This window comes from Tamandua tetradactyla, chromosome 21 (assembly GCF_023851605.1).
Source record: "Tamandua tetradactyla isolate mTamTet1 chromosome 21, mTamTet1.pri, whole genome shotgun sequence".
In the NCBI taxonomy this organism is placed as follows: Eukaryota; Metazoa; Chordata; class Mammalia; order Pilosa; family Myrmecophagidae; genus Tamandua; species Tamandua tetradactyla.
The window spans coordinates 5389321-5410498 of NC_135347.1; the positions used below are offsets into that span (position 1 = coordinate 5389321).

Sequence of the window (21178 nt, forward strand, 5' to 3'; positions counted from 1 at the left end):
CATATCTTATTTCTCTGGAACACAGATATGGTAGTTAAGATTGAGAAGAGAAGTGTCTTCAAGCATATTTTTTAAAATATGAAATCTCTGCTATCAGTCACAACTTCACTTTTCATAGGCATTAAAGATTAGTTAACAGTCATCAAAACTAGCTACAAAATAGGTGAGAAAGTTGCCAAAAGCAAATTTCATTTTATTTCAAATTTGCGTTGTGCTATCCTTCGTAATTCATCAAATCACAGTGTATTTCAGCATGGTACCATTCTTTGTCAATTATGACCATAGATGTAGTTAAAAACAAGGAAAGAATGAAGAAGGAATAAATTGAATATAGGAAAAGTTTTGGATTTTGAAGATAATAGATAGCAAAATCCACAAAATTTATAATAGAAACACATTTTTCCTAATTCTTAAATTGGGCACTTTATAACAGGGATGGATAAAAACAATTGTTCTCCTCCATACCTAAGACAAAAGCATTCCCAAGAGTTCAAACAAGAGAGCAATGTCCTTTGATTTATGATGATTTCATAAGAAAGTTTAAGCTTCATATAGTCATTTAATAATGTGAGAGTTTAGCCCTTTCTGCCAGTTAAAATAATTAAGCAATCACAGCATGACCTATATACATCTGGAAGAAGTTCTTCTAATGTTAAAAATGCTTTAAAAAGGTCCCTACTATTGTTTACATACCCAAATAATGTGTTACTAATATTTCACAAGGAATATCATTTTATTACTGTAATCACGAAATCATAGTTTCTGTACAGGAATGTATAAGTGAACATTAATCAATGCACTGATAATTCACTTCATAAAGAACAGGTAAACATACTACAGAACATATTGTAAAGAAAAAATATTGTAAAATTTTCTGGCCTTGCAGTGCACTTTTTAGTGCAAGTATTTAAGACACAATAGTGTTCAATTCAGCAAAGTACTGCAGAATGTCATGCCACAGTCCACTTAATTCAAATAGGGTGAGGACATGCAGCTTCTAATAAAATGTCAGAGCATATATATATAAAAAACCACATGTAATTCATAAAATATATAGTGGTTTATTTAGATGGTTTTAAATGATTTCATTGTGGAATTCAGCATAACTGGAACAATCATCCAAGATCTTCTTAACAGAAATAATCTTCTGGCTAGGCAATGGCTTTTGCTTCAGGTAGGAATGCTTCCCAGTATTTTATTAGCTGTGGACAATAATAAAACTATAAGATAGCCTCATTATCTTTCTTTTCATCATTTACATTTAAACATCCTGCATGGCATTTAAAACAAATTTATACAAATACCTAACAATGAGTAACTTTACTAAAATGATTTCGAATCATGGATAAACAAAATGTGGTATATAAACATGATGGAATATTATTCAGCTATAAAAAGGAAAGAAGTTCTGATGCATGCAATAACATGGCTGAAAGGGGAAGTTTTGGGTCTTGTTATTAGAAGGAAAGTTAGAAGATAAAACATGGGAGGGTATAACACAGTGAACCCTGTTATGGACAAGGAACTGGTGTTAATAGTACAAATATAAAAATATTCTTTCATGAATTATAACAAATGGATAGTACTAATAAAAGGTGTCAATAATGGGATGGTATATGGGGAAAAATACACTTAATGTAAACTATGGACTATAGTTACTAGTACTATTTTAATAATCTTTCATCAGTTGTAACAAAAGTACCACATTAATGCAAAGTGTCACCAACAGGGGAGTATACAGGAACACTATTTTTTACATGACTTTTCTATAAACTTACAACTTCTCTAATTAAAAAATTAACTTTTTTTGACAACATTATGCTACATGAAAGAAAACAGATATAAAGCACTACATATTGTATGATTCTATTTATGTAAAATGCAAATGTAAATAAATCTATAGAGACAGAAATAGATTAGTGGGTATGTAGGGATGGGAAATGACAGAAAGATTGAGAGATGACTGCTAGGGGACATGGGGCTTTTCTTTGTGGAGTAATGAAATGTTCTAAAATTGATGGTAATGATGAATGCACAACTCTGTGATTATACTGTAAGCCACTGATTATACACTTTGGATGGAGTTTGTGTCATGTGAATAAATCGCAACAAAACTGCTTTTTAAAATAAGACAATCCAAAAGATATTAAAATGAAAGATTCCTAAAGGGATCATTTAAGTACCTTATTTAAAATCTGTCAATAAACTTAAGAATTATTTAGAACATTATTATTTCTGGCTAATTTCAGTTCTTCATATAAACAATATAATTAAAGCAAGTTTTAAAAAAATTTATGACAATAAGAAAACAGACTGTACCCATATTATTAAATAAGATTACCTTAAAATAATACAATCACAATAACCTATTCCAACATAACGTGATAATAAATCTCTCCTAAATCAGAGAATATTCACGTTATTATGAGCCTAGAAAAAATGGGAAAAGGGGAGTAAGAAGAGAAAATATTGGCAAGGGGAAAAAGAGATTGGAAAGAATTAGCTGCCAGTCTTTCCTGAATAGTACTGTAGTATCAACCAATGCATAAAACAATTCCATTAAAACAAGTGTATCTGATTTATTTACTTTCATAGTAAAAAAATCTAACTTTATGAACTATTTAAATAAAAACTAAATAAAATTTAAAGATATAAATGGCATCACATAATTTAAAAGTATAATCTTATATTTTACATGGAACATTATAGTCACATATTTTAAAACTAAGTGGAGGAAGAAATCCATCTATTTAAGACATTAAATAGTGTTATACTACTCATATTTCTATTAAAATATATAGTTAAAAAGCTCACCTCTACTTTTTACTTATTATAGATTTTTATTTAATTTTTTATTTAATGTGACAGGAACCCACAATAATCTTTAGTTAAGGAGACAAATGCCTCTTGCAGTTTGGTCAATGTCCATAACACTACCAGCACCAATCCAAAAGAATACACAATTAAAAAAAAAGGAAGTTTTTGGCTTAGGTTCTGTTAGAGAAGAGAAGAACTTGTTACAACAATTACCCAAACAGGTCTGATTAAAAAGAAAATATAACTAGGAAGGTAGAGAAAGGGAAAAGTTGCCCAGGATGTTACTTAAGGCCTGTAATTGGGAAACACCCCTCTGTTCCCTAGTGTTTTGAACAAGTCGAGGCAAAAATGATCTGGGTTAGATTCCAACTTTGACTATTTTTTCCTTTGCTGCCATTGGCTTTCTCTATTCATTTCTTATTCCTCGAGTTTAAAGGGCTATTTCATTGATTGTCTTCTTTGAATTGAAAAAGTATACCAAAAACAGATTCTAGAAGAAACTTTTACTAAAGAAAAGGGAAAAAAGCTTACCTGTTGTTGTGTTTGTACTAATGATTCTAAGTACTTGATAATAACAGTTTTAAAATCTTTTATTCGCTCTTTCTGTTAAAGTACAAATATATGGAGGAAAAAAAGGTCGATTAGTAGAAAACAATTCAATTTTACCACAAAATTGCAGCAAAACATATGTTTTTAAGAAAAGTGCAAAACTATTATACATGCCTCAAATCTTCCCACTTCCTTTCGAATCGTTTTAGAAATCTGTTCAAAATCTCTTTCTCCTTGTTGCACTTTGGCCTCCCACTAATAAAAACAAACAAAAACGCACATATATTTATTTCAATGTTGTCTAAAAAAAGTTATAGTACTAGCCATCATGACCACTGACTTCATTTATTTATAATATCATAATGCCTAAAAACTCTGAGAAAGCCCAAAGTGGCAAAACCCAATTTAGCATCATTCAGGCTTTGTAATTAACTCTCTAGTGGAAGATATGGGTATCAGCTAAATTTCCATTAACATTTCACTGCTAGATTTATTCAAGATTAGAATACTCCAAAACAAGATGAGCTACAATGTCCATAACTTAATTAAATGTAACTAAGAAGAAAAAGATTGAGTATAATATTAGCTACCAAATTATCTAGCAGTATTATAGTATTTATATCATTTCTTTTTTATTATTTCAGAATGTACCAAGAGTATTCTATTAATTTCAAGAATAATGTATTCATCACAATTTATGTGCCCATGGAAATACTTTAAATTAGGAAAACTGTATGACAAATATTTTAAAAAACACATTTGTAATGGTAAGATGACAAGATTAAAAAAAAATTGTGGAATTATGGTCTGCTGAAGACCTCTCAGTAAACATTACAGTACAGAAACAATAAAACATTTTGACTAGTGACCAATGGAACAGCTAAAACAACTGAAGATTTAAGCAATGAAAATGTTATTTTTCCCACTATGTAACCAAAACACTGGTACATACTCTTCAAAGAGCAGGTACATTTATTTTTTAGTAAAATAAAGGTTGTCCTACCTCTTCAATTTCCTTATTGAAGCATGGCAAGAAAAGTGTATAAATTATAATAAACTTATACAAATTTACTAAAATACCATATATAATACATATATATGGGAGTAATGTTTCCTGGATAGCTAAATATGATTAAATGTAATTCAAAATAATTATTTGAAGTCAAATTAACCATCTCAAAAGAAATGTGTTATTATTAATACAAAGTTTAATTTTAGGTCTTTTCCTTGTATCCTTTTCTATCCATTCCATAATCATGTGGAGGTAACAAAGGGCTCCGGAGACTTTAATGATGATTACGATGTTATTGTAATTCTAACACAGTTCATAAAAATATGAAAAAATAGGTAAGTGTTGAATGGTTCAGAAAAAAATTTATGAAAAACTATGCATATATGAATGACTTATGAAAAACCTGAGTATAGAAATAAAGCATTTAATATTAATCACCTCTCTTATTTCATTTTTAGCTTGCTGTATTTTATCTGGTTTGTTAGCAACCATCATTTTTGCCTCAGTTTCACGTTTTTTGAGCAAAGTAATTTGAGCATCTTCCCATTTCTGCCAACACTTCATTCGATGGTCAAACACACCCTATAAGTGAATGATACAAGGCTATTAAGTAAGAGCAACACTATGAAATATTTTCATAACACTAGAAGTGTTACACTGAACATAATAAAACCAAATACTTAAATGCTTTTTTAATATACTGAGATACTGAATGTAAGTAAACTGTTATCAAAAAAACTTAATTTCCATATTAATCTGCTTAAAAACAGTCAGTGGATGAAACGAGCTTAGAATTAAAAAAAAAAACCTACACAGACTCCTTTTCAGTAGCCTTTAGGTTTTAGTCTTTCAGTGAAATAATCTGCATTACAAATTGTTTTTTAATTCAATAGATAAAGTGATATCTGTGGTCTTAACAAACAGCAGTCAGAAGAGGTCTATAAGATTTTCAAGAAAGTTTTAAGCTTTAAAGAAAGATTTCTTTAATAGGAAAATGCCATCATATCTACATGGGGAATTTTCCTTCTAAACAGTATCAGAAGCAAATTTAAGTGTTGAAAACACACCAGAAACTGACAAATGAAAAATGAAGAAAACTAAAAGTAAAGAAATTTGGCAGTAAGAGTCACCTCCAAGAGAGCCTCTTTTGTTGCTCAGATGTGGCCTCTCTCCCCAGGCAACGTGACGAGCAGTCTCACCACCCTCCCCCTCTCTGCATGGGACATGACTCCCAGGGGTGTGGACCTTCCTGGCAAGGTGGGACAAAGATCCTGGAATGAGCTGAGACTCAGCATCAAGGGACTGAGAAAAACCCTAGAATGAGCTGAGAATTAACATCAAGGGATTGAGAGAACCTTCGTGACCAAAAGGGGGAAGAGTGAAATGAGACTAAGTATCAATGGCTGAGAGATTTCAAACACAGTCAAGAGGTTATCCTGGAGGTTATTCTTATGCATGGAGTAGATATCACCTTGTTGTTCAAGATGTAGTGGAGAGGCTGGAGGGAACTGCCTGAAAATGTAGAGCTGTGTTCCAGTAGCCATGTTTCTTGATGATGATTGAGCAATGATATAGCTTTCACAATGTGACTCTGTGAATGTGAAAACCTTGTGTATGACGCTCTTTTTATCTATCATATCAACAAAAGAGTAGAACATATGGAATAAAAATAAATAATAAGGGGAACAAATGTTAAATTTAGTTTGAAATGCTAGTGGTAAATGAAAGCGAGGGGTAAGGGGTATGGTATGTATAACTTTTTTTTTCTCTATTATCGTTTTATTTCTTTTTCTATTGTCTTTTTATTTCTTTTTCTAAATTGATGCAAATGTTTTAAGAAATGATGAATATGCAACTATGTGATGATATTAAGAATTACTGATTATATATGTAGAATGGAATGATATCTTATTGTTGTTAATTTTTTTTAATTAATAAAAAAAAAGAAACTTGGCAGAAGAGAAGAAATACCAATAGCAAATAAGGGAAAGCAGAAACGATTAAAAATAAACATAAAAAAAGAAAAAAAGATAGTCCTACCTATACAAGATAAAAAGGACAAAAGAATATACATACCTAGTATGGAGAACTAAATGAAGAAATAGACAAAAAGACCATAACAAGTCAACCATGCCTACTACTTATCCCAAGGATTCTGGCAGAGCAAGAGCAAGTGACTTGCAGGAGAGAAATGAAATACAGATATATGAAAGTAACTGGAAATCTCATCAAAAGACTGATGGGTAGGATGGGAGAATCCAGTAGTCCCTTTTCTTCCTTAGTTTTGGAGACAGAGTAAAATTATTTTCAGTATTTGCTAAATGGACAAATGAAACAAGCCTTAATAAACTGGATAAAATAAAAGGCACTAAACTATAAAGTCATTTTAATTTATCCCAGATAAAACAATTTTTGGATCTAGAGGCAATAAATGAATGTTCCTACAGGGACCTGCTGAAAAGAAAAATATGTAGAGGATGTAATTATAGGAATGCAGGCTTTAATACAAATCAAATTTGAGCTCAAGTATTAGCTCTGTTACCATATGATTTTAGGTTAAGTTCATTTAAATTTTCCAAGCCACAGTTCCCTCATTATGTAAAGGGGGGAAAATGATGCCTATCTTTGAGGATCAGAATTAACTTGAAAAATAATTGGTAGCTCAGTGAGTTAACCTAGTGGGTACTTATTATTAGGTATTGTTATGTGTTACTTCTAAAGGACATTCACATATAAATATTAATTAACTCCAGACTTCTACTAAAAGTACAAATAATAATAGTAAACTAGTAATATGAAAGAAAGAAATACAATCGGACCACACATATCATACAGCATTTTCCAAAATGTAAACAATAGCATTAAAAAACCCAACAAAAAATCAAAGTATTTTTTCCCAAAGAGTTTTTAAATGATTATGAACATTTTAAATTGGAAAAATATTCTCTTGATGAGTTCTATGTATTTGGAAACAAATATAACCATCTATAATCTTTTCCATTTTTATACTAAACAATAACTCTTATATTTTCTCCAAATCCTTTAAAACTCTATCATCTTATACTTAATATTTTTTACCTGATATTTTAACAGAATAATCATTTTTTATAAAGCCTCCCTCAAGAGTTTAAACTTAAAACTGTTCATTTTTAGAATCAACCATATATTTAATAATTTGAAACAGGACACTTCTGAAAGTGAAAGGAGGGACTATTAATAATTATACCAGGCCAACAGATATAAAGTGGGACATCCCAGGCAGATTGGTAAGTCTAAACATCCTTACGATAAGTATTTAAACCCACTGTGCTATATTTAAGAAGTTCTCATCTCATATAATTTCTCTTCTGACATGAACAAATGAATGACTCTTACTGTCCCCTTTGTCTGCTTTTCTTATATTTAAAAGACCATGCTTTTCCTAAAATGGTCTTTATTATTAATTCATTTTTCTTCAGCCAAATTAATTTAAGCCCAAATCACAAAATACATTCTAACACAACCAGATTCAGGAAAAGACATTATTATTTAAAACCAAGAAATGAACATGCCTCTCCATCCCACCCTCCCACCCCTACCAAAAAACAAAAGAAAACAAAAAAATGATGGAAAAAGTAACCCAAGATTTTGGGTCCAGCTTTTCTTTAGGGGAACAAGGCAATGTCACCACTTATGTTGTAAATTCTCCTGTTAAATAACAATTTGATTACTTAAAATGTGTGCCAATTAACAGCAAAAGATAACCAATATGTCCTTTAATTTCAGTATTTGCTAACGTTCTTAATAAATGTCAACTGGCTTTTTCATTAATAGGCTAAAGTAGTAAGTAATCTGGTCCCTGCCCAATTTATTATCTCATAATATTCTACAACAATCACATATTTATTGTGGTACAGATGTAGGAGCGATGACTATTAAATAATTATCAGGTTATTTCAGAAATAAATTAATTGTTATATATACAAATCAACCTCCTTTTTCATTTGTTTTCCTATGACATAAAAATAGAAAATAAAATAATCAGAACAGTAATCAAACTTCTAACAATACTATCTTAAACCACGTAAATCATAACCATGTCTTCCCATTTTATGTGAAGATGCTAATCTCCTCTAGTAGAACCAATCTCTTCTGCAATGCTCTGCACATCTTGCCAATTTATGGTACATTATGTACAAACTGGTCTAGGTTAAATGTGGTTGCAGTTGTGGAACAGGTTTCCTGGCCCACCAGGAAAATTTAACCCTACAACTTTAATAACTTATTCTAATTAAGTGAATCTGAAACTATGCTGCCTTGCTTCCTGGGGTTCTGAAGGAGTGCTACAGGATTTATAGCAAGGAATGAAGCTTTTACGTTTCTTGAGGATACTGTTGTTTTTCAGAAGTTACTTTATATATTTTATAAATTGGGATCTTGTGCAAAAATTCTTTTACAAAGAATTCTAGCACTAAAAACATTGAAAGCCACTGCATTCAATGACTGATCCTACTTAGTGGTTCAGAGAAACCCTTATATGAGCAAGTATGTAAACGGTTTACCGTTTAATATGTTAGCCAAATGTGGAGTCCTAAATGTCACAGGTCATGTACTGTATGGAAGAGGATAATAAGAGTTTCCTGGATACAAGTCCAGGTTTAAGCAACATTTTGAAATGGGCTAAATCTCTTTTTAAGGCCCCAATTACTGATGTATAATCTCTTTGGGCAGTAATTTGGCAGTGTTTACTGAAATTCAAAATGCTTAGACCCAATGGCCAGCAATTCTATCTCTAGGAATTTTATATCCAAAGACTATCAAAATACTGGATTTTCTTTAAGACTGTACTGCTTAAACAATTCAAGGCCCAACTATACGGTATAAAACAGAACATTATGCAGCTACTTAAAAGAATGTAACGTATCTACATACGCTGATCTAAAATAGACTAGATGAAAAAAGCAGGGAAAGAACAGTTTATACACTCCTATTTGCGTTAAGCATGAAGCAAGAAAAATAAATAAAATAAGCTTCAGTATATGCATAGATAATTCTGTAAAGACATACAAGAATCTAATGGTGTTTGAGGGGAGAGACTACAGCATCTTTGGTAGAAGAGAAATTTACCTTTTTAAGCTGTCAGAAGTATCATGTGCATCTGTTATTTTTTCCCAAATGCAAACGAATCAGTTTAAAACAAAAAACAAAATAAAACCAAAACCTCCCAAAAATGTCTCCTACCTTCTATAATTTCTCAACTCCTTTGTGAAACTGACCTGCCTTAGATTTCAGTAGAAATCCGATCAGAAGAGCTAATTTACCACAGTATATACTTGACCATAGCTCTTTAACCCTCTTTTAGTCAATGAATCATTAACAACATTTCCAAAAGTGTGTTCCATACACATTAATAGACATTACGTAGAAAAGGATTCCTGTTCATATGTATTTGGGAGCTTCTGGATTAAACAAGGTCAAACAACTTTTTCTTTTTTCATTCCCAGGCAGTTCTGAGCCTTTTTCTATACATGAATTTCATTTATCCCTCCAAGACAGGGATAACGTATACATTATTTCACAAACTTAGTTGTACATCTTCTGGTCCCAGTGTTCTGTAGAAAACGTCTGAGAAACAAGGCTATAGGTGTAATTTGGGGCAATGTAAAAATATAGTGACAAGATTTAAACAGCTTTAAGGGAAACTGTTTCTGAGGGTCCTCCATCCATCACACAGGCAGGCCATCTCTGAGTCTTTCCCCAGAGCAGCTCTTCTCATCAGGCACTCCTTCTCACAGACAATTTCCAGCTTCCCTTTTTGGACCACAGGTTTTTTGGAAGGGCAGTAATTTTTCACAACAGTTCTCAGGCTAGTAGGAGCAATAACTGAATGAGGTGAGAGGAGGTGAAGTAAAACTATGAATCATCATCTGTAAACTGTATTTCTGTATATAAGTTGCCTATATACAATGAAGTATACTCTGGTAACTACTATCTATATTACCCTATTTAAAATACCTAAAAAGAAAAAGTAACCACAAAAGGAATATAAAGAGTACTCTCTCAAAAAAAAAAATACAAACAAAACTGCTAATTTTACCAAACCTAAGGAAGCATCATTCTGAAGTATTAAGAACTCTCTAGTAATAAGTTATCACCATTAGCTTGAGAGCAGAATCATCAAAAAATATGCAATATATCAATGTTGTGATTACAGATGAATGAAGACTAATTTGGTAACAGACTTCAGCTGAAAAATTTTTGCAAAAAGTACTGTACAAGGTCTCAACTTTCTAGATGTTTGAGTTCAAGGTAAAAGGTTAAACATAAAGATCCAGTTCCCGCTCACCCTACAACTAATGTTCATAATAGTAGTTCAGTGACATCAGCATCATCAGATCTTAAAAGTACTTCCGAAAATGTATAATAAATTAAATATCAACTCAATTAATTGTCTGAATATTGGAGATATCTGTAGAATACTAATTTTCATTAGTTAGCTGGACAATTTTCCACCTACTCAGAAACTGAAGATTGTGTGAACTTTGAACATCAGCAGTAGATGATCTAGCCCCTTCTCGTGTAAAATTACATGGCGTCTATATATTTGGGTATATACAAAGAATGTTTAATTACACTCTAAATTCATGTGAAAGCCACCATTAAATCCCTGCAATAATCAGTTCTGGTTTTGTCTTGCTTCTTATACACTTTTATATATACTTGCTTTTTATATAGCTTTATAACACAGTCCAGTGGGTAGTTGAAATTAGTGCTAGAATGAGCAAACAAAATGTTATCAGTTCACTGTAAACCTTTATATGTAAATATGTAAGTAAATATGTAATGTGTCCTATCTTATTTGGCATTCCTTAGACTTCTTAGAAATACCAATTCTATCTGTTGTACTGTCCAAATCCTAGCAGAGGAAAGTATTAAGCTAAGAATACTCATTGTAAAGCCATTTTATATGTATGGAATTTACATCCTTAACACATGCTTAAAAGGAAACAGAAGTCTTCTTAAAGAAAATCACTAAAGTAAGAAGGAAGCAAGGCTGCAAAATCGGGCTTACTTTCACTGCAGCAATAAGACGAATGTAGTCACTAAGTAGTTCTGAAAACATATAAAAATCAGCAAAAGCTTGTTCTTGATGTAACAGGTCTATCTTCTCCTCAACCTCAGCAAGCTGAGACAAAGCTCTAGATAAAGCAGTATGATCCTCAGAATTGCCTAACATGGCAGCACTCTTTGCAAAGGCAGCTGTGTTGGCTGAAAGTTCTGAAACAAAAAAGCATTAACTTTTAGGGTTCACTAATAAGGTTAAAAATAAATTGAGCTGATTTTCTACTCTACCTCTGAATTTTATCTGTTCATAAATTGCTCAAAAATTATTTTAAAATAATTAACATGAAATAATAAGACATGAAAATGCCTTGGGCATAAATGCCAAGCACTCAGAGAGCTACCAAAAATTAACCACTGCCTATATTCTTAGGGGTTGAACCATGCTGTGATAATTTGATATAATAATCTGTTTTCCTTTTCTCCCCCAAAGTGCTCAATCTGTCTCTTCCCAGTTATAAAAGACAAGGAATATATTTTTAATATGGAAAGCAATGGGAACTCTCAAAATTGATTTATACCACATTCTTTGGCCTTTAAATATTTGTGATTAAAGACAATGTCAGTAGTTCTCAATGAGAAAGTTATTTAGCTAACAAGAAAAGAGCAAGGTAAAATTGTACATAAAATTCACATAAATCTTATTATTCTTTTCTATGGAACACGAATGTTCAAGAAAATTTTAGTCATTCTAAAAAACATTTTTCAGTATGACTGCTTCAGTATTTAAAATAAAGAAAAACAGATGTTTATAGGCTCAAATTTTCTAAGAATTTTTCCTAAAAAATCCCTATGTTTAAGCACTATGCTTCAGAAATGAAAAAAAAATACTTCAAAGGGTTTTCCATGAAATAAAGGCAAAAATTAGTTCCAGAAAATCTTCAAATATTAATTTTTAAATCTCATTAATCAAAGCTACTGAGACATCTTCATTTATTAAACTGTAAATACATTTAAGAAAGAGTTAATCAAGTGAACACAATTTTAATTCAAAATATACTTTTATAAGCTCAAGATTTTTCTACTCCTAAACTAAAAGCCAGACTAAATCAGAACAATTTTAAATAAAGCTTAACTAGAAAACATTTCCATAAAAGCTGTTTTCTCTTCTATAATAACCTTGGAATATTCATTTTAACAGTTTAAATAAAATATTCTAGTTAGCTTTCTGTGCTAAATACATATATAATAAGACAGACAAACCTTTTCTATGACAGACCAAGGCTTCAACACCAGCATGAAGTTTCCTAAGTTGCTGATCCAAATTCTCAAATTGCTGCTGCTTTTCTTCAAACCACTAAGAAAAAAAATGAAAAATGGAGCTAATTTAGCAAGAACAAACCACTGTAAATTGGGTCACCAACAGCAAGCTATATTCCTTGTTTTAAAGCAACAAATTAACCATGTATAACCACGGTAGTCAAGTGATGTTGCTAAGAACTAAACTCAATAAGCAAATTAATATCCTATTTTCTACTCGTATAGCTTTAAAGTGCAATTGTTGGGCTCATTAATTCATCTCATTATTCAAGTCGAAAAATCAGCTCTTACTGCATCCGATTCATTCATCTTGATTGTCATTTTGTTGACAGCGTCGGCAGCCTTGTTCACCATCCTCAATATTCCTGCTCCACTCAGAGCCTGTGTATTAACTGCTCTAGGCAGCTGGAATTGAATGACAAATAAGGGCAAACAAACCAGTTAAAAGCCTGGAGGTTTAACTGAGCACAAAAGGGACCCCCTCAAAAAACAAACAAACAAAAAATCCAGAAAAGAAAAAAAGGAGGTTGTATTTTCTTCACTCTCATACATTTTCAATAGTGGAACCTAATTTCTCAAATGCACTACTTGCACAATCTCAAAGGAAAACTTAAAAAATAGACTTTCCATTTGCTTTTCTTCTGCATGTTTACATTTAGATGGAACAAACACCGTGTTTGTCAAAATGCATTAAGAAATTGCCAAACACCTTAACACTGGCCACCTGTTTGCTATCAGAAATAAAGTGTTTATATAAGGAAAGAAAAGGTCTTAAGAAAAATCTCCTTATGCTTGGTTTGGATTGTGTGTTCTGAATTTTTTAAAAAGTCTTATACTCGAGTAAATTTTTCAAAAATCTTAAAACAGGAACAATTAGAATTTTACAAGTATTCTTAAGAGTATTTATAAACTATTCTTTTAAATCTTGTTTTAAATTTTCAAGAAAGGGAATGATAACCCTATAGATATCAATACAAAGAAATTATTTTCATGGCCTTAGAACTACAAACTTGTAACTTATTAAATTTGACTTTTTAAAAAGCCAAAAGGAAAAAAAAAGCTATTTTACCAATAATCTCATTAAGCAAAGTATTGAGCAAAAAATTTTTTTAACATATCCCTTAATCTAATTATTTAATAAACATCTAATCTTATAAATTATTACAGATAACCATACCTCTGAACTTTCCAAGAACTGCCTTAAATCAGGATCTTGTAGTAAAGTTGGATGTTTCACAGTTCGTTGAAGATATCTAAATTTAAGAATAAAATTGCTCTTTTGTTTATCAAATAGCATTTAAATCTTATTTCAACAGGAGAAAATCTAGTAAAAAGGCATCCTCAAGTCTGCCTATCAAACTGCTTTCACTTTATTTAAAATCTTACAGCAATTTGATGATTAAAAAACTTTTTCTCCATCTTTTGAAATTGATGCTTCCCCTTTTTCACGATTATATAAAAAGAGACATAGTGGGGTTGGGGAAGGGAGAGGCTAAATAATTTAGTAAGAATCTGAGTGCAGTATTAGGCTAAATAACTTTCTAAAGGTCTGATCTTACAAGTGTTAGTGTTGTAACAAAGTCTATAAGCATGTCTAATAGTTTTATTGAGTGGAGTCACTATATTTCCAGTTACTACTTCAGAGCCCTAAATTACATTTCATTCAATATATACTAGTCAGCTATTTTTTCATTGCTATTCTTTGCAAAATGGGGGGAGAAGACCTCCCAATTATTTTGCATGTCAGCAGATTCAAATGGTCACAATCAACATTGGTCTTTATTTGAGAAAGACTAATTTTTTTTTATTATTTCATTTTTAAGGTTTGTATTTTTGATAAAGGTTTGCCTTACCTAAATATGATACCACACAAAATACTAATGAAAAAGTAAAGAAAAAAACCATTATTAAATCACCATTAGCCCAACTTCAGTTCTGTTTCACTAGTAAAGCTCACATTTCTGTCATTCATAATATTGTACCAGTCATGCTTTCATAAAAGAAAAAAAATCACAACTATTTGATAATTCTTGGTTATTTTTACATAATCCCATTGTTTTAAATGCTATCTTTCTCTAGATTAACAAGTACATGCAGTAACATACCAATTATAACATTTTACCTCACATTTAATATACTGTTTTTTCTGGAGCAATTTATTGTGTTTTTATACAGTTGTTACCTATACCTAAATTTAATAAAACTTCTAACAAGCGATATGACTATTTGGTCAATGCTAAACGTTAGCTTGCTTTTATATTTTTTGTTCATATATTTAAATAAAATATATACCATTTAATATTTAAAATTAACCATTTGAAGTAAGTAGCCCAAATAAGCTATTATAATAGAAACATAATTTAATAGAAATATACAATACAATCTACACAGTGACTTAAGAAAAATTTCCTGACTACATTAAGGCAAAAAAAAAAAGATACAGCAGGAATGCTAATCCTGCAAATTTAAGAAACATTATTTTCCCACTGGAATTTTACTTACAATTTTAACACTGAAATTCTCCCACTACTATAAGGTAAGTTATTTCTTTAGAGGGCTGTTTTAGTTTGCTAAAGCTGCCAGAATGCAACACACCAGAGATGGCTCAGCTTTTAATAAGGGGATTTATTTAGCTACAAATTTACAGTTCTTCAGAGGAAAGGCAGCTAGCTTTCGTCTGGTTTCTCTGTCACATGCAAAGGCACATGGCGATAACTGCTAGCCTTCTCCTGACTTCTGGGTTCCTGGCGATGACTGCTGGCCTTCTGGCTTCTGGGTTCCAATGGCTTTCCCAGAGTGGTTCCTTTCTACATCTCCAAACATCTGGGTCTGAGGTCTGAGTGCTGAGATGAGTGAGGCATGCGGGGCTGCTGAGTTCTCTTCTGAACTCTCTCATTTAAGCCTCAAGCTAATTAAATTAAAAGGCTCTCATTGCAGAAGGTACTCCTCTTAGCTGATGCAGATTAATCAGCCATAGATAAATTTCACATGCTAATGATTTAAGTCCACAGCAATAGAACAATGGGGCATCATCACCTGGCCAAGCTGATGACCCTAACTATCACAAGTGCATACTGCTTAGATATAGTTTGCATAACTTGTTCATCTCTGAACACAAAATAGCTGGTAAACAGCAGGTAAAATGAACAAACAGAAAGGAATACATAATATCTAGTACCAAATGTTTATGATATATTCCAAAATTTCAGATCTAAATGGAAACACCTAATACCATTTATATTTTAAAACAGCTTTCCAAAGTGAGTTCTGCAGAATACTAGTCTCATGCAATGTTTCTTGATAAAAGATTGGCTCCACAATCAAGAGAGTTTGAAACATATTGCATATGTATTACTCCCTTTAGGATTCACAATGCACAGCAGTGTATTAAGTGCTGTGAGAAGGCCTATAGGAAATAAACCTGGTTTCACTTTGTTAAACCTTATGTTGACACAAGTTAATTGATGATAAATTCCTTTTTTTCACTCTGCCACTGATTAGCATTCTGAGAAACCAATGTTGGGAAATGATGTACTAGAAAAAAGAGTAAAACCTTCCTTCTTCTTAAGAGTTGCATGGAAGAGCAATAATCAATTTTTAAAAAGGATTAAGCTTATATAATGTTAAAATCAAGGCCAGAGGTGGCTGTCCATGCAAAAAAAGAAAAAGAAAAAAAAAATCAAGGCCAGAAAAATTCAATTTCCCCATTTGTAGAATTCCTGATATTCTTGCAAGTGGTGACAACCAACTCAATAATAGCTTGAGCCCTCAATCTTAGGGTTTGCCCCTATGAAAACTTTTTCCTGCAAAGGACAGGGTAAGCCTACTAAAAATGAGACCTAAGAGTCACCCTCAGAGAACCTCTTTTGTTGCTCAGATTGTGTCCTCTCTCTCAAGGCCAACTCAGCATGTGAACTCACTGCCTCCCCTCTCTACATGGGACATGACTGCCAGGAGTGTAAATCTCCCTGGCAACATGGGACAGAAAGCCTGGGATAAGCCAACACCTGCCATCAAGAGATAGAGAAAGCTTTCCTGACCAAAAGGTAGGAAGAGAGAAATGAGAAAATAAAGCTTCAGTGGCTGAGAGATTTCAAACAGAGTCAAGAGGTTATCCTGGAGGTTATTCTTATGCACTATATAGATATCCTTTTTAAGTTTATGGTGTATTGGAGTGGCTAGAGGGAAGTACCTGAAACTATTGAGCTGTGCTCCAGCAGCCTAGATTCTTGAAGACAACTGTATAAAGATATAACATTTACAATGTGACTATGTGACTGTGTGATTGTGTGAACCTTGTGTCTGATGTTCTTTATATCTAGGGTATAGACAGATGAATAAAATATATGGATAAAAATGAATAAATAAATAATGGTGGGACAAAGGATAAAATAAATTGGGTAGACGGAAACACTAGTGGTCAATGATAAGGAGGGGTGAGAAGTATGGTATATAGGAGTTTCTTCTTTTGTCTTTTTATTTCTTTTGCTGGAGTGATGTAAATGTTCAAAACATGATCATGGTGATGAATATACAACTATGTGATGACACTGTGACCCAATGATTGTACACCATGTATGGAATGTTTTTATGTCAAGAATGTATGTTTGTATGTTTTTACAATAAAAATATTAAAATTAAAAAAAAATTAAAACCAGAAACAGAAAATGGATTTTAAAATAATGAATATTTATAAATACACACAATTTAGAATTAAGGTCAGACAGGGATGTACATAACTAGAAGAAGTATATGGAACATACAAAAAAAGGAAACAATGTAGGAAAAGAGGCACGGGGAAAGATATAAACACTGACAAAGAATAAAAATAGAATTGATGAAAAGTAAGAGACTCAACAAGATACGTACGGTCAGTCAGTTTTGTTCCAAGGAAATGTTACTGGCAAATTTCTAAAAGAGTCACTTAGGACTTTCAAGTTCCTATTGACTTACCAAAATTAAAATAAAATAGGTTGTATCAAATGTTTGAGAGCAACAACGTTAAAAATATTTCTCTTGCTTTTTAAAAGCCAGGCACATTTGCTAAAGATAATAGAATAGAAAAGCAGAGAGGCCTGGGTCTTAAATGATACTCACTTATTCATTCAACAAATATTTACTGAGCACTTACTACATATCAGGTATTGTTCTTGGTACCTGGAATACATCAGTGATTAAAAAAGATCATGATCCCTTTGTTAATGGGACCTATATTTTACTAAGAGGAGACAAAACAAAGTATAAACATAATAAACACAGTATGCATCAAAGTGGCAAGTGATGTGGGAGGAAAAAAGGATGGAAGAGTAGGGTAAAATGGATCAAGTGTGTGAGCTGTGCTCGGTGGTAATTTAAATAGAAGAGGTCAGAATGAAGACACTGAAAAGAGAATTTGAAATGAGGTAAGGGAGTTAGCCATGTAGAAACCTGGGAACAAAGAATTCTGGGTAGAAGGAACAGGCACGGAAAAGATCCTAAGGTATATTCACATCTGGGATGCTTAAGGAGCAGGAAAAAATATCAGTGTTGCTAGAGCACACTGATCAAGGAGGGTAAGAGATCAAACACGTAACAGAGGTGGGGGTGGTACAGGTCACATAAGGTCTTATAGGATTCTGGCTTTTATTCTGCGTGAAATGGGGAGTGATATGATCTGACTCATGTTTTAAAAGATTACTCTGGCTGCTACATTGAAAACTAAGTAGAGGTATAGGGATTGACACAGGGAGACCAATCAGGGGGCTACTGCAGTTAATTAAGACATCTAGACTAGGGTTGTCAGTAGAATGGTGAGAAATGGTTGTATTTTTGATATCAAAAGGAAGCAACAGGATTTCTTGATGAATTAGATAATCCTGAATGGCTGCCTACCTCCAAATTTCTTGATATGCAAAAGTTAGTGTACATTAACTGTATTTTGGGCCTTGTTGGGTTTTAACTGCTTGGAAGGAATACAATCAAAAACCTATACACTTACACTTTAGAGATAAGGAAGAGTGCAATGACGTTAAGTAATTTGCTTAAGATCACAAAGATAGTGTGCAGTGGATTGCAGGGTTGAACTAAGAACAGGTTCTAAATCCTGTGTTCTTTTATTGTACTACTTTAAATTTCTCAGCTCATATTTGCAGAATTGTATCCTTACCTGTAAAATAAACTCAATTTGATCTTAAGGTAAGATGTAGAACATTCTCAAGCAAATCAAGCAAGCAAATTTAAGGATACTCTTAATAGAAGTAGTCTCTGTTTACTGAAAGTGGCACGGGAGTACTTGGACACTTAACCATTCCTTTCGTCTTCCTAGGGTTTAATACCAGATGTTTATTCTTTAGTTCAAGATAGTCATCTGGATTCTCTAAACTGAGCAAACAAATAAATACGTAAATGGCTTTCAAAACAGTGATAACGGAATACAAAGAGAATTACTTCCATGACCTATGAGATCAGACTAGGTTTGGTACACCACAAATATGCCAGCTCTAATGTTTAAATTTTAAAAAATATTACAATAAAATTACTTAAGAAAAGTCTGCTACTGGAAAACTAAGGAAAATGCAGGTTTAAAATCTTCATTTAAGGAGTGGATTAAGTTTGGCTAGGATAAATTTAGAATTAGAGTCAAACTACAGAAACTGTTTTACTTCCTCTGCTTATACACTTTTAAGTCTATATTTTCTTTAGCCATCTTTTCTAATGCAAAATGAACAACTTTTTTTTTTTACTGTAGTAAATTCCACTAAGATTGCTTTTAAAAAGTAACATGTATCAGTACTGTCCTTCACAAACTAGTCAAGTTTTAAAACTTCCTTAAAACTCTCTTCAATGTTCCATACTGTACGAGGGTATGGTAAGTACAATGCAATGCAGTCAAGTTAGAAGAAAGGTAAAAGTAGAATCAAATTATATGTCCTTGGTACAATAAATCTTCATTAAGCTACTTATCAAGCTTGCCATCCGAAATAGTTCAAATTTACTCATAGAAAAATAGAACTTGAAAGGGCTCTCAAAGGGTCATGTTTACACTTACAGGAAAGACTAAAAGAAATCAAGGTAGAGTATTATCTAGTTTCATTCTTAAAAATATTCTGTCTATACTCTTTCTTCCAACAAAACATATTCTAATGCCTAACCTGAACTCCTTTTGATGCAATTTAATTTAAAGCCTTTTCCTGAGAAATTACTGATTCTCAGATCAAAAATCCTATCTTTTAAGCCTTCTCTAATATAAGATTTTGCATTGCAAATACTTTAGCTTTTTCTTACTGCAAACTGCTCAAAAATGATTTTACTGTTACATTTTCATGAAATCTAAACAATTTACTACTAAAAACGAGACGCAAATTGCTTAAGTTTTAAAAATAATTTACACATCAGATATACATACACCATTCCCTAAACTCTGTCCTACCCACTTCAATCACTGATTTTAAGTCAAAACAAAACAATACAAAATCTCATGAAATTAGAAAGATGTTTCAAGCCTAGATAACTTCCAACTTATGAAGAGATTATGTTCCAAAAGTTGAGTTTTAAGATAGTTTCAAATTTGTGTCCTCACATTTTCAGCACAGCAAGGAAGGAATAAATGTTCAGATTCTGGGAATTTGTTTTTCCCAAACCATTCCTCCTTCTAGTCCACCACAGCAAAGATAAGTTTTCAAAGGTGTAAGAAACATGTTAGGTCAAGTACTCTAAAGGAAGGTAGAGCATATAGATTAGTCTTGAAGTATAAAATTAGTCAACAAAGGCAATGACTATTACTTTTGTATACTTGGGTCTAAAGCAATTATGTAAAAATATGGGAGAGGGCATAAACAGCACTTTTCATTGTATTTTAAAGCTGTTCTTTCTTACCAAGTAATAATTCAAAAGTAAAAATTTATACCAAATTATCCAATGCAGTACCGGGATATGACATAACCTCTAAAAACCTAAATAATACTGAAGAATATTTATAAATGCTTCCCCCCAATTCACAACTTTCCTGGTTTCCTTGTACAAACTTAGCAGTTTCTTCTCTTGATGACCACAGCTATGATACAGTAACACTTTCCTCAACTACCACCTGCTTATAGTATATATAATATACAAAAGTTTTTTTTCCTAGACTATTAATGGGACTAAAAACAGAACAAGTATACAGCATTGCGTTGTTGAAATTTTCTTAATAAAATTTTAAAGCATTCTTTGTAAGAGCCATGAAACTTTGAAAAAAATGAATGAGATATGAATAATAAAATATAGCCATCTAGAATTACCTTTCAAGAGCTGCTCTTCGTTTTTCAACAAATTCAGTGGATGATGAATCTTCTTTACCCACTTTGACCTTGGTCATGCCTTTGAAGAAATTGAATGAGCCTCATGATGCTTTTATATTATTGTGAAACAATCTTTTATAATCATTACTGTGTAATTTAAAATGTACTTTAAATTTCAACT

General features: G+C 32.1%; 1 protein-coding gene across 6 annotated transcripts in view; it reads right to left on the reverse strand.

The window, feature by feature from the left end:
• Positions 1-715: 715 nt before the first annotated feature.
• SNX2 (sorting nexin 2) overlaps positions 716-21178 on the reverse strand; it is a 67814-nt gene continuing 47351 nt past the window's right edge. For 2 of the 6 annotated variants that reach the window (XM_077138824.1, XM_077138825.1), the window contains exons 8-15: positions 20998-21076; positions 13917-13992; positions 13031-13144; positions 12683-12776; positions 11430-11635; positions 4817-4960; positions 2815-3621; positions 1179-1202 (exon numbers count right to left, since the gene is read on the reverse strand). In XM_077138824.1, coding sequence (XP_076994939.1) covers positions 3511-3621; positions 4817-4960; positions 11430-11635; positions 12683-12776; positions 13031-13144; positions 13917-13992; positions 20998-21076 — 824 coding nt within the window. In that variant the 3' untranslated portion in view covers positions 1179-1202; positions 2815-3510. Of the gene's footprint in view, positions 1203-2341; positions 2431-2814; positions 3622-4816; positions 4961-11429; positions 11636-12682; positions 12777-13030; positions 13145-13916; positions 13993-20997; positions 21077-21178 lie in introns of those variants that run through there. The other 4 variants (XM_077138822.1, XM_077138823.1, XM_077138819.1 and 1 more) reach the window with 4 other exon arrangements.